Source organism: Crotalus tigris, unplaced genomic scaffold (genome assembly GCF_016545835.1).
Source record: "Crotalus tigris isolate CLP2741 ecotype Arizona unplaced genomic scaffold, ASM1654583v1 scf7180000018048.2368360, whole genome shotgun sequence".
Lineage (NCBI taxonomy): Eukaryota > Metazoa > Chordata > Lepidosauria > Squamata > Viperidae > Crotalus > Crotalus tigris.
Window position 1 is genome coordinate 714,748 of NW_024096794.1, and position 13,073 is coordinate 727,820.

Genomic DNA, 13,073 nt, shown 5'->3' on the forward strand with positions numbered 1-13,073 from the left:
GGCTAGAATCACTGTACCCTAAGAGTATTTTGTAGACTTGTTAAACAATACCTAGAAGCAAAAAGTAAGTGGAGCTCTGCCATTCATTAAGCTGTCACTTCGTTTACAATTGCTGTTTGATAGGAGGAGGAACTTATTCTCTACCTGGGGACAAATAAATGCCAGGTGAGATTGAGAAACTTAGCTTGCCCCACCCAGTGACTCAGTTGTGGCCAACTGTATATACTTAGCCTGTAAACTGAGCTTCTGTTAGAAGGAAGGAAGGAAGGAAACAGGAGAGGAAGAAATACAGTTAAGAAATTGTGCATACCATCCTCCTGGAAATGCATGAAACAGAAGAAAGTTCCAGAGCAAAGTCTCCAGGGACAGGTTAGCATAATTTTGTCTCAATAATGCTGAGAGTCAAGGATATGTACCTACAGATCTTCAAAATGCAAGACACAAGACCTGTAGCCCAAAGGAATCTGTTGCAATTTCTCTTTTCAGTACTGTTTGGTATAACATTTAAGAATTTTCTAATGGAGCTTAGATCCTGTATCTATATGGGCATATTCATGTTTTTTCTTGGGAAAAAAATACTGCCAGCCTTCTGTGACTTTCCTTTTGCCTTTCCAATTTAGCTAATAGCTTTGAGTTGTCCTGGTGGTCTATTATTCAAGTATTAGTTGACTCTGCTTAGCCTTGCAGAGATTAGTCAAGATTAGCTGGTTGTTGCTAGAGGTGTAGATATCTTTTGGGTGCTCCTTTGGGGAAAAAGGCAACCCTAGGGAATAGCAGTGGATAGCTGTTGAGCAGTTGGCCATGTTTTAAGAAGAGACTGGACAGCCATTTGTCTGAAATGTATAGGGATTACTGCCTGAGCAGGGGGTTGGACTAGATGACCTCCAAGGTCTCTTCCAACTTTTTATTATGATTATGATTGATCATCGCAGTCAGCCAGATGTTCAGACTGGATTTGGCATTTTTATCTACCTATCGAGTCCTTATCAAGGACCTGGGATAGGCAGATGTGGATGTTTGATGGTCTTACAGATATTGTTGCAGGATGGAAGCAGTTCCTAGTAAGGCCGCCTTTTGAAATGCGAATTTGTCATTATTATTATTATTTCCCTTTTAAAAGCTTTTGGAAAACAACTGACTTGGCAGCTACATCTTCTGGTACAGTATGCTTCATTTCTCTCCCCTTTTTTTGCAAACTTCTACAGAAGTTTGGGTTGTTGGGGGGTGAAGTGTTGATCCGGCCATTTTGAGATGGAATCAGAGGGAAATCATAACAAAAAATAGCCTGACCACCGTTTAAAAACAAAAAATAACCTACGTTTCCACCTAAATTCAAACCAAAACAAAAAGGGAAAATCCCAATAGGGTTCACAAGCATGATGAGGCCTTATCTACCTGGCCTGTATATTTAGATATTTTTGCCGCAAAAATGATGTGGCCTTTCAGGGCATCAAAAGATTGCCTGCTTCTAGATGAAAATAAGGATGTGGTTGAATAAACAAGAATAACAAAAGATATAACAAAATCCCATATTTTATTGTCTCACTGAATATTAGTTACACAATTGTCAAAGTAATTACTAGATTGTTGTCATTCAACTCAGTTCCTGAGTCAAGCTTTATGGATGCATCCATGCAATTTTCTTGACAACAATAAAGGTATTCCTTGAATTACAAAATTACAGACATTTCCATCATTAAGTCATGATGGTCAAAGCACTCTCTCATATAGAAACAAATTCTGTTCACATTCTAAACTTTTACATACTTCCTTTGATCCATGGGATCAGTCATATTTTCTTCAGTTATGACACATAAATCCTTGCCATAATTTAAGCACTTACATGATTTTTCTCCTGTATAAGTTCTCCGTCTTATAAACAAGTTCCGTCTAAAGCTGTATCTATGCTGCAAGCATCCAGTGTGGCTTCCTTGAATAAATCTGCAGATGAATTCTGAGCTCTGCGACAATCTGTTTCCTATTCTGAGTGCTCAAATGGTCTCTTACTCTGACTTCTTTTCATGCCTAGCAAGTGTTGTGCTCTGACTGAAGCTGATTTCGCTATGCATTTATATGGCCTCTTTTGTGTCATTTCTTGCTGCACAATCCTTCCACATTTCAGTTACTTGTATGGATTCTCTCTTCTGTGAATGAGTTTTTCTTTAAGGTTTCCCTTTACTTCCCAAAATCTCCTCCATTCAGTCTGAATGTGTATATGATTTTTTCGTTCTTTGATGTTTTGTAAATATTTTGACTGAAATTTTCCAGATTCTAAGCATTTCCAGATTCTACACCTGTGTCACATTTGTCTACGGTGTCATATTTCCAAAGTGCATTGTTTTATTTTCCATGTAAAATGTTCTCCCTAGACTGTGTACCTGGTCTTGCTCTTGCTTTTATTTGTACTTTTTTCTTGGATTGGGATTTTATGGAAGCCACTGTCTTGAAAAAAAACTGATTTCTACTTATTAGTTTTGTTTTTATTTCAGCTTTTCTTTGTAAGAGTTGTAAGGGGTGTACTGGTGTGGTAATTATGACTTTACGTGATTCCTTATTTTCTCTTGCAGAAAGGGATTATATATTTGGACAATAAATATGATAAGCCTGGCATCTGTGAAAAAATTGGACTGCTTTAATATATAGCAAGGGCAATGTGCAAAGTCCAAAGCCCCTTTTCCAATTATTTTTGGGATGTGCCTTACCTTAATCCCTGCTTCCACTGATCTGTCACTCTTTTTCTCACACAGACATACATGGATATTTTTATTACATTGAAACATTTATTTGCATCCATAAGTTTTGGCAAAATTCATATAAAATTAAAGCTATCCATATCAGTTCAAGACATCCTGTCTAATATTAACAGTAGTCACTGGGAGGATTTAAGAATGCCATGGAATATCATCCCTACCATAAATTCTGGCTTATAAATTACAGAGTCCAGGATCATTCATATTAAGGTTAAACCAACCAGATTGTTTTTACTAAAATGTGTGAAATTTGTCTACAGTTGAGCACTCCTGTCAAAGCTGTCTGCTTTTACTACAGCATCTCTTTTCCGTAGACCTGAGTGATTCATCATGCTCCTTTACACTCTTCTTGAAATCACTCCCACAGTTCTTACTATAGAGGAAAACACAGGAATGGGTCCTTAAGGGTACATTTGCAACCTGATCTGTGTGGTCTGATACTAACATATCTTGAACTCCAACCATTCATACATGCATGTTTTGGGGGGGCTCATTCACATGTCCTGCTTGCTCAAGTGCAAGGACAGCCCACAATTTCTCAAGACAAGAGTATATGATGTTATCTTCAACTTGCCTCAGTCCATTCTGAACAGAATCTTCATCTGTTGCTCACCGATGGATGATGTAAAGCTACCTATATTTTGTTGTTAGATTAGATAAAATAACCTTTATTGTCATTTTTTACTGTGGGCACACTAGCACACATTAAAAATAAAATTCTGTTGCCTGCTCTCAAAAGTGTATGTATGTAACACACATATAGACATGTTATATACACATGTATATACCTGCACCCTTACATATAAATACATATAAATATTAATCACTGTCCATCTTGAATACACAGTGGAAAGAGAAAGCTTGAGAGTTCACAAGGTTAATACTATACGGGGGGGGGGAAGCTGTGACTGAATGTGGATGTTCTGCTTCAGATACCACGAAGCCTTCTCCCAGAAGGTAACAAAGAAAACAGGTCATGAAGTGGATGTGTAGCATCCCAGACAATAGTGCTTTATTTACAAATTCATCAGTGGACCTTGAAACTTGGACCTCTTTTTTTTTTAACCAGGTGAACTTGAAAAAGACCTATCAGTTTGCCTTTGTAGCTCAAGTCAAAGGAAGAAAATAAAACTGTTCCTTTTTTCCTTTTCCGCCAGTTTCATGTTGGATGCATTGGACAGATAAGTATCAAGTAAGATGGGGAGTCAACAGAGAGGGCCACATATAAAAACCCTCCCAAAGGAAACCATAGAAAGAAAAGTGGTTGGTGCTTGTTTCACAGTAACTTGCCATCTGAACAGAACATCTTTGTCAAATGGAGAAAAATTAGAAAAGCAATTAATTTAATTGTTAATTTCATTTTCAATACAGGAGACAAATAGCTTAAGGTTGCTGTGCAGAAGACCCCTTTGATTGAAAGAAGAGGAGGACATGCATATTTTTTAAAACTACAATTATTTTATTTCCTCCTGAACTTTTCAGCCAGGTTCCCACAGTACAGATGACTTAGTTGACTTTTTGAATGACCATTTACCAACAGCAAATAATCACAGATACAGTGTCAAATGCACACTCCAGGCTTCATGGCATTACAGCTGAAGTCTCTCTCTATTATTTTGTTCTTACATTGGTTGTGTTTGTGCATCCTGCTTGGCTACTGAATTATAAACTAAACACAGGAGCATGATTCACACAACACACCAAACTAAGTTGTCATGTCTGTCTTGAACTTCCCTTATTTATTATTTAACTCCAAATGTGAACTCTTGGTAATTTGCATGTTCCAGTTCTTTCTCCCATCACAGTTCTTTCTGTCTAACAAACAAAGATTCAGGTTTTCTTTTTTGACCCTTTCTGAGTTGGACTCCCTCTGACGTTACATTTGTCCCCTGGATGGGCAGGAAATCGGGTATTTCTCTCAATAATTTCTTAAACAAGGAAATAGAAAACTGCACCATTAAAGCGGAGCAGACCCTTCTATAATTCCAGCACTCTTCTTATGCAAAAGAAATTGCTTGTGAAAGGGGCTTTGGTTTGTAAATATATAAGCACTCGAAATGGGTTCTGGCGGTGTGTTTGCGTGTGTGTTTCACTTCGAAGAAAACTAGGAAAATCAAAAAGAAAAGCGTTCTTTTCTAGATCCCGGGAAATGGTTCCGTGGCGAACTCCCCTTTTCGCGGAGGGAGGGGGGAAACCCCAGTTTGCTATGAAGACACCCCCCCCTCCTTTGCATCGCAAGGCAACAGCAAACTCCTTTCTCTCCGCTGCGTTCTCGGAGGCTCTGCAGCGTCTTCATCCGGGGTCTTTCTGCCCTCCCCTCACCTGCGGGCTCTTGAGTACCAAGGCGCGCAGGCGGGGTTCACCCTCAACCGGAGTCGTCGCGCGGCCGTCTGGAAGCCGACCTTCGCTGAGGCGGGAGACGGAGCGCGGGACTGATTCTCGACTTGGCGCGGGGAAGGAATGGAAAGAAAGCCGAAGCCGAAAAAGTCTCCCCAACTTTCTAGCCAGATTCTCTCTCTCTCTCTCTCTCTCGCTCGCTCGGTTTAACCCCTCAACGCCCTGCAGACCAAAGGTCGAATACAGGCAAATGGGAGGAATTGAGCCGTCTCCTAGTGTGTGTTAAAGTGAAGCAGCGCAGTCAGCTGGTTAGACGCGGGAAAAGTTTTCTTTTTGAATCTTGGCCCAGGCACGAAATTCAGTGCATAACCTCGGACGAAGGAAGGCACCAAAGAGACGCTGTACGCCCGGCCAAATCCGCTCTGCTATTTGAAAGCGAATAGTTCTGTTGCTATAGAGAGGAATCATCCACTCGCTTTCCCCATGCAGTGCTGCAGCGCTTGTTACTATTTACTGGATTCCCCCCCCCCTTTTTTTTCTTTTGCTTAGTGAGACCGAGGGGCTGCTCTATTATTCTCACTTTCCTCATGGCAGTATTCAAGATGTTTATCTCTATTTAAAAAAAGTTTCTCTTTTTTTGAAGTTACTCTCTTAAAACTTCTTAACAGATATTAGAAGCTCTAAAAAATATTGGAAAGACGTGTAATGCACCTAAAATGTAATTTTAACCACACACAGTCGCCACCTTTATGCGCGTGGTAGAGGTGGAACAAAATCCTCATGTCCAGATTCTTCCGCTCCGTTGTTCTAGTTGGCCCCAAAAGGAAGCAAAGAGGTTATTTATTCTACATAATGCCTGCAAACTTCCTAATTTTCAAAACAGACCACACATACTTAGCAACTATATTTTAAACTACTGTAGTAGTCAATTTATGTGGTTAGTTTATGCCTCAAGAGTGTTGTGTGAACCGAAATAATTGGGTTAAATTAATTGTAACATAGGGTTAAGTTGATTTTGGATAGATGGATCCTACAAACAAGCATAAATCCTTCCAAGTAGTTTTTGCCATTTAAAACTGATAAATACATAATTTATTTCTGCAATTTTATATTAGAGAATGCTTAATGTTTACGTTAAAGTGCCCTGAACATTGGCTTAGAGCCGGCTTTGATTAAATCATCTCTACAATCTTTCAGATGAGATATTTTTTATGGACATCAATAATACTTGCAAAGTCACGGGAATCCTTGCAGTCTGTAAACTTAAAATTTCTGTTCATATGACTTCGATTTGTTTGATTATTTTAGGATATGAGCTTCTGGAAGAACTGTTGACTTATGATGACATCTTTCTGGATTTTTTTAATGCTTTCCTGGCTCTTCCTGTGAGTATAATTCACTGCTGTCTGGGCTTAGAATGTTTTTGGTCAGAAGGATGTACCTGAGCTAAGGAGTTTGATCTTCTTACTTCTTTTAGACCAGTGGTTCTCAACCTTTTTAATGCCGCGACCCCGAACCGGTCGTAAGTCGAGGACTACTCAACCGGTCGTAAGTCGAGGACTACTCAACTGGTGCAGCACCGTTTGCAGAATGGGACTTTTGGCGGGCTCAGCAGGGCAGAGACAGCCTGGACAATTCCTATTGGCTTTTGAAAGCCAATAGAATTAGACTCTATTCAAGAGAGTCTATTCTATTGGCTTTCAAAAGCCAATAGAATAAAAGGGAGTAGCACAGCTAAGGAAAAGGGGGAAAAAATGGCGGACTGCGTTGTTTGGCGACCCCCGTGAAATGGTCGTTCGACCCCAAATGGGGTCCCGACCCACAGGTTGAGAACCACTGTTTTAAACCATAAGAAAAGTCCACAGGTAGGAAATATCTTTATTAGAACTAATCAGAATATCATCTAATAGTGAGCAAATCTCTATGGTTGGGTTCTGTGTTATATAATAGAAATAAAGAAAAAGGGAAAATATATCAATCTATTCTTTTATTTTTTAAATAATGCCCCCCCAAAAAAATACAATGACAAGAATAGATACATTGAGAAAGAAAAAAAATGACACATAGAAGGTGCTTTAAAACAAAGTTTAAAAATATAACAAAAGATAAAAAGTATATGTCATTTTAGCAGGTTTTACAATTCTGTACCTCCCAGTAGTATCAGGTCTTCATTGAGTAAACAGGGCAATACATTTATTTTTCCAATGCTGCAATATTGTTTGTTTGTTTTGGTCATAATGGCACAGAGAATCCATTTATGTTGTCCAGATGTCAAATTCCAAATGCTAGGTATGTAGTTCAAAGATATATTATTACTGAAAATTTTAACTTTTGTTGTACAATTATATTTATTGTACTTTCTTGCAAAACTTAGTAAGTGTAAGAATTGTAAAACAAGTGTTTTAAGGAAGCATTATCCTCATTATATCTTTAACAAAGTGCTGTTTTTGACAGTCCATTTCTATACATTATAAATATTTTTTGTTGTATAAATCATAATTTAAAACCCACTGGTATTGTTTCTATAGAAGTTCCATAGTCTAGGCAATATGGGAACTTCTAATTCTTCCATTTATTTTATACTTTATTTTATTTTATATTTTTATTTATTGTATTTTTTATTCTTTATTTTTATTTTATTATTTTATTTATTTATTTTTATTATTTATAAAATTTATTGGCCAGCCATCTTACCATAGGGTGTTTCTTAGTATCTGCATATTAAATTGATTTATTGATAACATATATCTATAAAAAATTAATAGTAGAGTTTTTTGTTTTAGAGAATTTTACAAGTTTTTCTAGTATCTCAGATGTCTCAGAAGTTGAAAATGCTGTTGGTCCAAGCAATGTTATGACTGTAAATATTGCCATTGGATTATATCTGATAGAATGATATTAACTTTTAACACAGAGCATGTTTAAAATTCGTTTTTTTTTCATCTATTAGTTGGTCCAAAGTCAATACACCCACTTACATCTAATTTTCCATATTATCCTTCTTCCCAATTTTTAAACTTGGATTTCCCTATAAAGTCAATTTAGCATGGGAAAATCTTTTTTTAGATTTTTCATTCCATAATTTTCTAACTGATGTAATTGATTCCAGAGGTACTACAACTTTAGTAAATGTAAATCCTAATACTGTCTATCCAACCAAAAGTTGCTATATAATGTATGTATATTTCAAAGTTGCCCAAATTGGAAAATTAACACTAATGGTTGGCTGCTAGTATTTAATACTTGATAGTAAGTAAGCTTGATGACACAGCTTCTAATTGGGAAAATCAAATTCTCCCTTATTAATTGCATTTTTCTCAGAATCAAAGAACAGAGAAATTTTTGAAACAAAATAATTTATTTTCTGAAAAAATAAATAACATTTTCCAGATATATAAAGTGGAATTCCTCTCAAGCTGTAAATTAATTTGGGAATAATATTCATTCTGAGACTGTTCACCTTTCAAGGAAAACCCTTATTTAATAGTGTAGGCATAATGTTAGAAGAGTGGTGGCAACATCAACACCTTTTCTCTCTCTCTCTCTCTCTCTCTCTACCTATTTTGTGAAAAATGAGTTGGGCTTAATAAGGGCACTGATTGCTGTGAATTGCTGGAATAGATAAATATTTTTTTTTTAAAAAAATCATAATTAAATTTATTTGCCGCCTATCAGAGGTGACTGAGAGTAATATTGGCTAGACTAGAAATGAGGCTATCATTAAAGTTCTCTTGATTGGGAGTCACCTAGAGTTCGATATAAGATGGGCGTCTATATAAATGTCTTAAATAAATAAATAAATAATGTAGCACTACTGTGAAAATCAGATTGATTCTTCCATTGAATGACCTATTTTATTGCTTGAAAAACAGCTGTGACTATGTTCTCATTTGTACTTGTCTTAGTAGTACAATGCACAGATAGCAGAATACTTTTTTCCCATCTATCTTTGTAGCTGAAATGTGCCTTTCAAACTAATTTTTTTAACTGTGTTTTACGTAGGTTTTTCCTCTTAGACTGCAGTATAACCAACTTACAGGAAGGCTGCAGGAGCTAGATGGCTTCCTCTTGGAATCCCCCAGGCATTTGGCAGAGAAACCAAGTTCTTCATGCTATGGAGCAACTGATGCAGAGAGAGAAAGGGCCCTAAGCTGGTTAGCTCAGGAGCGCTTTCTCCCATTTCAAAGGTTAAGTACTAGATCTTTACGCATGTCTTAGCCTTCTGGGTCAGAGTCTCTGTTACTGACTTTCCACTGAATTCTTAAGTCTCGGAGTATTTGTGGATTAGTTGAAGTATCCTTTGTGTAAGTGTTTGCATACAACAAAAATGGAGTGAATAAGAAACCTTAAGATTGTTAAATGCTATCTGGTAGGTAGGTAATCTACTTATTTTACGGATCAGTTGCTTCCCAGGAAAACAACAATAGCAGCTATTTATTTAGCCATGGCTTATTCAGAGCTTGAACAATAAAAATGACTATAGTGTTGAAACTGAACACTCACTTAATGGGCAGCATTGTTGGCTTCAGAAAAGTATTGGACATTGCAACTCAAATCTTCGTTATAATAATTATTTATGCTATCTGAACATAAGTAATCACAACTTCCTCTGAAGCATCTGGGATGGAAAGGCAGGGACTGCAGCTGAAAATGAATAGATATTCTGAGGACTACCTAAAATGCATTTGAATTTTGAAAAAGAAGACTTAGAAGGATGCCTTAGGACCCAGACTCTTTGCTTTGAATTGCTCTCTGTTTGAAACTTTCTTTACTGCCTATCTCTTATTAGGACTGTCTATTATTTGGAATACAAATTAGCAAAACTGCTAGTATGTCCGCTGGATGAGAACTATCCAGTGGAGCGCTATGCCATTCGTGGTTACAGTCGTCAGTCTGATAGTACTGCTGTTTCCAGCATCCCCAGTTTTCCATCAACAAATCGGGCATCACCTGGTGTGCGCAGGGATGTTTTGATCAGATGTCCTAGTCAAACACGTAGCACCCCAGCCTATCTAGGTAAGTCAACCTGTAAACTAACCCTACAACATCTAAAGAGGATCTCACCAACCTATCTAAATTACTTCCTAATTTCTTCATATGCAAAGCACTATGGATAGTCTTTGGCTAAAGAAGCCTGATTGCCACACTCAGGACTTAGTGTTTTCAGGCATATAAAATCAAATTAAAGTTTAGCCTTTTATTCATTTTCTGATTTTCTAAAAGCCACACTCTCTCATATTTATCTAACCATACATATTTTCCTAACTGGAAGCCTAGATGACCATGCTGTGTTTGAATTCCAAAAGAAAGGTGGGAAAATGTCCACATGAAATGCTTTATTCTGTGTAAAGGGGGCCAGTTCCCAGCCACATTTATGCTCTCCAAAAAAGATATGACCAACATCAAAATCTCACTGATCCTACCTTGGCCCTTTTTTTTGCTGGTCAGACCTTGGTACTTTTTAGTACTTCAGTGTCATTGCTTCATTCACTTCATATGGGAAGATCAATTTTTTGGGAAACTATAACCTGTGACTTTGAATTCTTTATAGTGTTACTTTTCCATATGCTGCATACACAAAGGTCTTCCTGAGCAAGCATTTTTGACCTGACTTGAGAGAATTCAGCTCTCTCATACTCCACCTTTCATACATGTCCATTCACAGACACAATGATGATTATGGCATTATGTACTAATTAAAAAGTATACTATATACACACATACACACACACCAAGATGCACAGAATGCTATTATCTTCCTACTGAAGTGGTACCTATTTATCTACTTGTATTTGCTTGCTTTTGAACTGCTAGATAGGCAGAAGCTGGGGCAAGTAACCCCGTCACATGATACTTGGGTCTTGACCTGCAAACTTTCTGCTCGATAAGTCCAGTGTCTTAACTGCTAGGTCACTGTGCACAAATTAAAATTTATTGTTCTTAATATACTGATACCTGGTTCATTAATAAATATTAACTTGTTCTAATATGAATACACCCGTGATTTTGAATCGAATGAGATTGCATTCTTACCTCTGATAATAGCTGTGCATAATGCATTACAGGTCTCTACAGGTGACAGCACCAAGCTGACCTTGAAAGAGATATGCAGGGTCAGTCCTGGTTAGTACTTGAATAGGAGAGTATCAAGAAATTCCACTCTTGTAATCTAGACTGGGAAACTGAAAAAAAACCTTGAAGACATGGATTATACATTGCCATATGTTGTTGAGGAAATAAAATGGATGTGTCATTGTAGTCACCAGCACACAAGCTGACTTAAAGGGAGCTTTACTCATATACTGCAGTATATATGATGGGTCTTGTTATTATTGACCATAAAGAATCCATACTCAATTCTCTTTTGGAACAGATATGATAAGCAGCTGCAAGACAAGAAGCAGCCATGGGACCAGAAGTGTAACTTTTGTTATATTGTGCACAGGCAACACTTTATGCTGATAATCTGCATTGCATTGCAGATTGCTCTGAGGATTAGTCTCTGTCTACATCTTTTTTACATGGTCTGTTATTTTTCATTGCATATAGTTTTAAGCTTAGAGAAGACAAGGAAGGCCTTTTTCGGAGCAGGAGTAAATATATCATGCGTCAGAATACCAAGTTAACTGATATTCTTTGCTCTAGGAAGCCAATGGAGAGATAATGTGATTTCAACTTTATTATTGTTTGTAGTAGATTAGCTCAAATCCTGAAGAAAACTGGAAAATGGAGAAAATGATGCAGTAGAGGCTGGGAGTCATTTAGTTTATTGTTGATTGTCCATGCTAGTTGAAGAGTTGGACGATGGCTTGCAAAATGGATTGTTTCTAATTAAAAGCTAAAAACTAAATGTTACACTTCAGCTAGTTCAAGATATTTTGCTAAAACATAATGGGAATCTATTAAGTAAGCAAAGTTTACTACTACTACAATGCAAAATATGATCTATTCTAAGTGATTGTAGGACATTCCAAAACAGATTTTGGGAGGACATGGAAAGCTGCAAGGTCTAACCTTTCTACCATCTCATTAAGTTATTACATTCCTTTCTGATTTATATAGGAGGTTATCCAATAGTTTACTCTTAAAACATCTTTGGAGACTCTGTTCCTTTATCCTTTTCTGCAGGCCATTTTGCAAAATCATCTGACCAAATGTCCCTTGATGTTTTCCTGGAGCTCTCTGATATTTTGAGCTTTGGCCAATCCCAATTTGAAGAATACCCAAGCAGACTCCAGCTCTCAAGGCTCAGACCAGACACTGGTATAGAAAGGAGAAATGGTGAGAATGCTATAGCAACTCTGAAAATATTGGAGGCTCTTCTTAAAACAGAGACCGTGTTGCTATGGAAAGTGGGCAGCCAGATGCTATCGTGTTCACAGCCAGTGTACGGGCTTCCCATTTAGAGAAAAGAATACAGATCTAAATAACCCTCTAGCCTGATTCAGCAAGTTTCTTCTCATTTTATTAAAGTCCAGAATTAAGTGCTCCCAGAATACAGTAATGGTACCGTAAGTTCTAAGGACAATAGGATTTGTATTATGATAGGATTTGTATTATGAGGTACTGCTGATACCTCAATGTCTTTTCCTGAGAAACACTGAGGTATCAGCAGTGTTTCAAACTATTGTACAGTACAATAGTAAATGATCATATGAAAGAAATATATTAAGAAGGTTTGGTCAAATAGAATGAATTAAGATCAAATACCAAAATAAATCCAGGAAGAAGTTAATGAGTCTAAAGAAAGAAGATCAAGAATGTCGTGGTTGGAGGGAGTTGATTAAATCCTCCAAAAGAGAGAGGTGAGATTTAAAGAACAAAGACAATGTATGATTTGGACTTAATAGAATAAAGGAAGAGATTGGAAGTATAGAAAGGTAGGGAGAGAGATTTAGTGAATTGGATTGCAGTAAATTAGTTTTAGCTTTGTTTTTCTAATCCCATACCTTTAATTTGTTTGTCTTACTATTTCTTATTGCTGTG

The 13,073-nt window shown here is 37.1% G+C and overlaps 1 protein-coding gene across 1 annotated transcript in view; it reads left to right on the forward strand.

Moving 5' to 3' along the window:
- The first annotated feature begins 213 nt into the window (after positions 1-213).
- The window catches only part of LOC120309624, a 30,809-nt gene continuing 17,949 nt past the window's right edge, over positions 214-13,073 (forward strand). Inside the window, exons 1-5 of the mRNA XM_039347041.1 lie at positions 214-369; positions 6,396-6,472; positions 9,090-9,274; positions 9,877-10,103; positions 12,216-12,368. Of these exons, the coding sequence (XP_039202975.1) occupies positions 324-369; positions 6,396-6,472; positions 9,090-9,274; positions 9,877-10,103; positions 12,216-12,368 (688 nt within the window). The 5' untranslated portion in view covers positions 214-323. The remainder of the gene's footprint in view (positions 370-6,395; positions 6,473-9,089; positions 9,275-9,876; positions 10,104-12,215; positions 12,369-13,073) is intronic.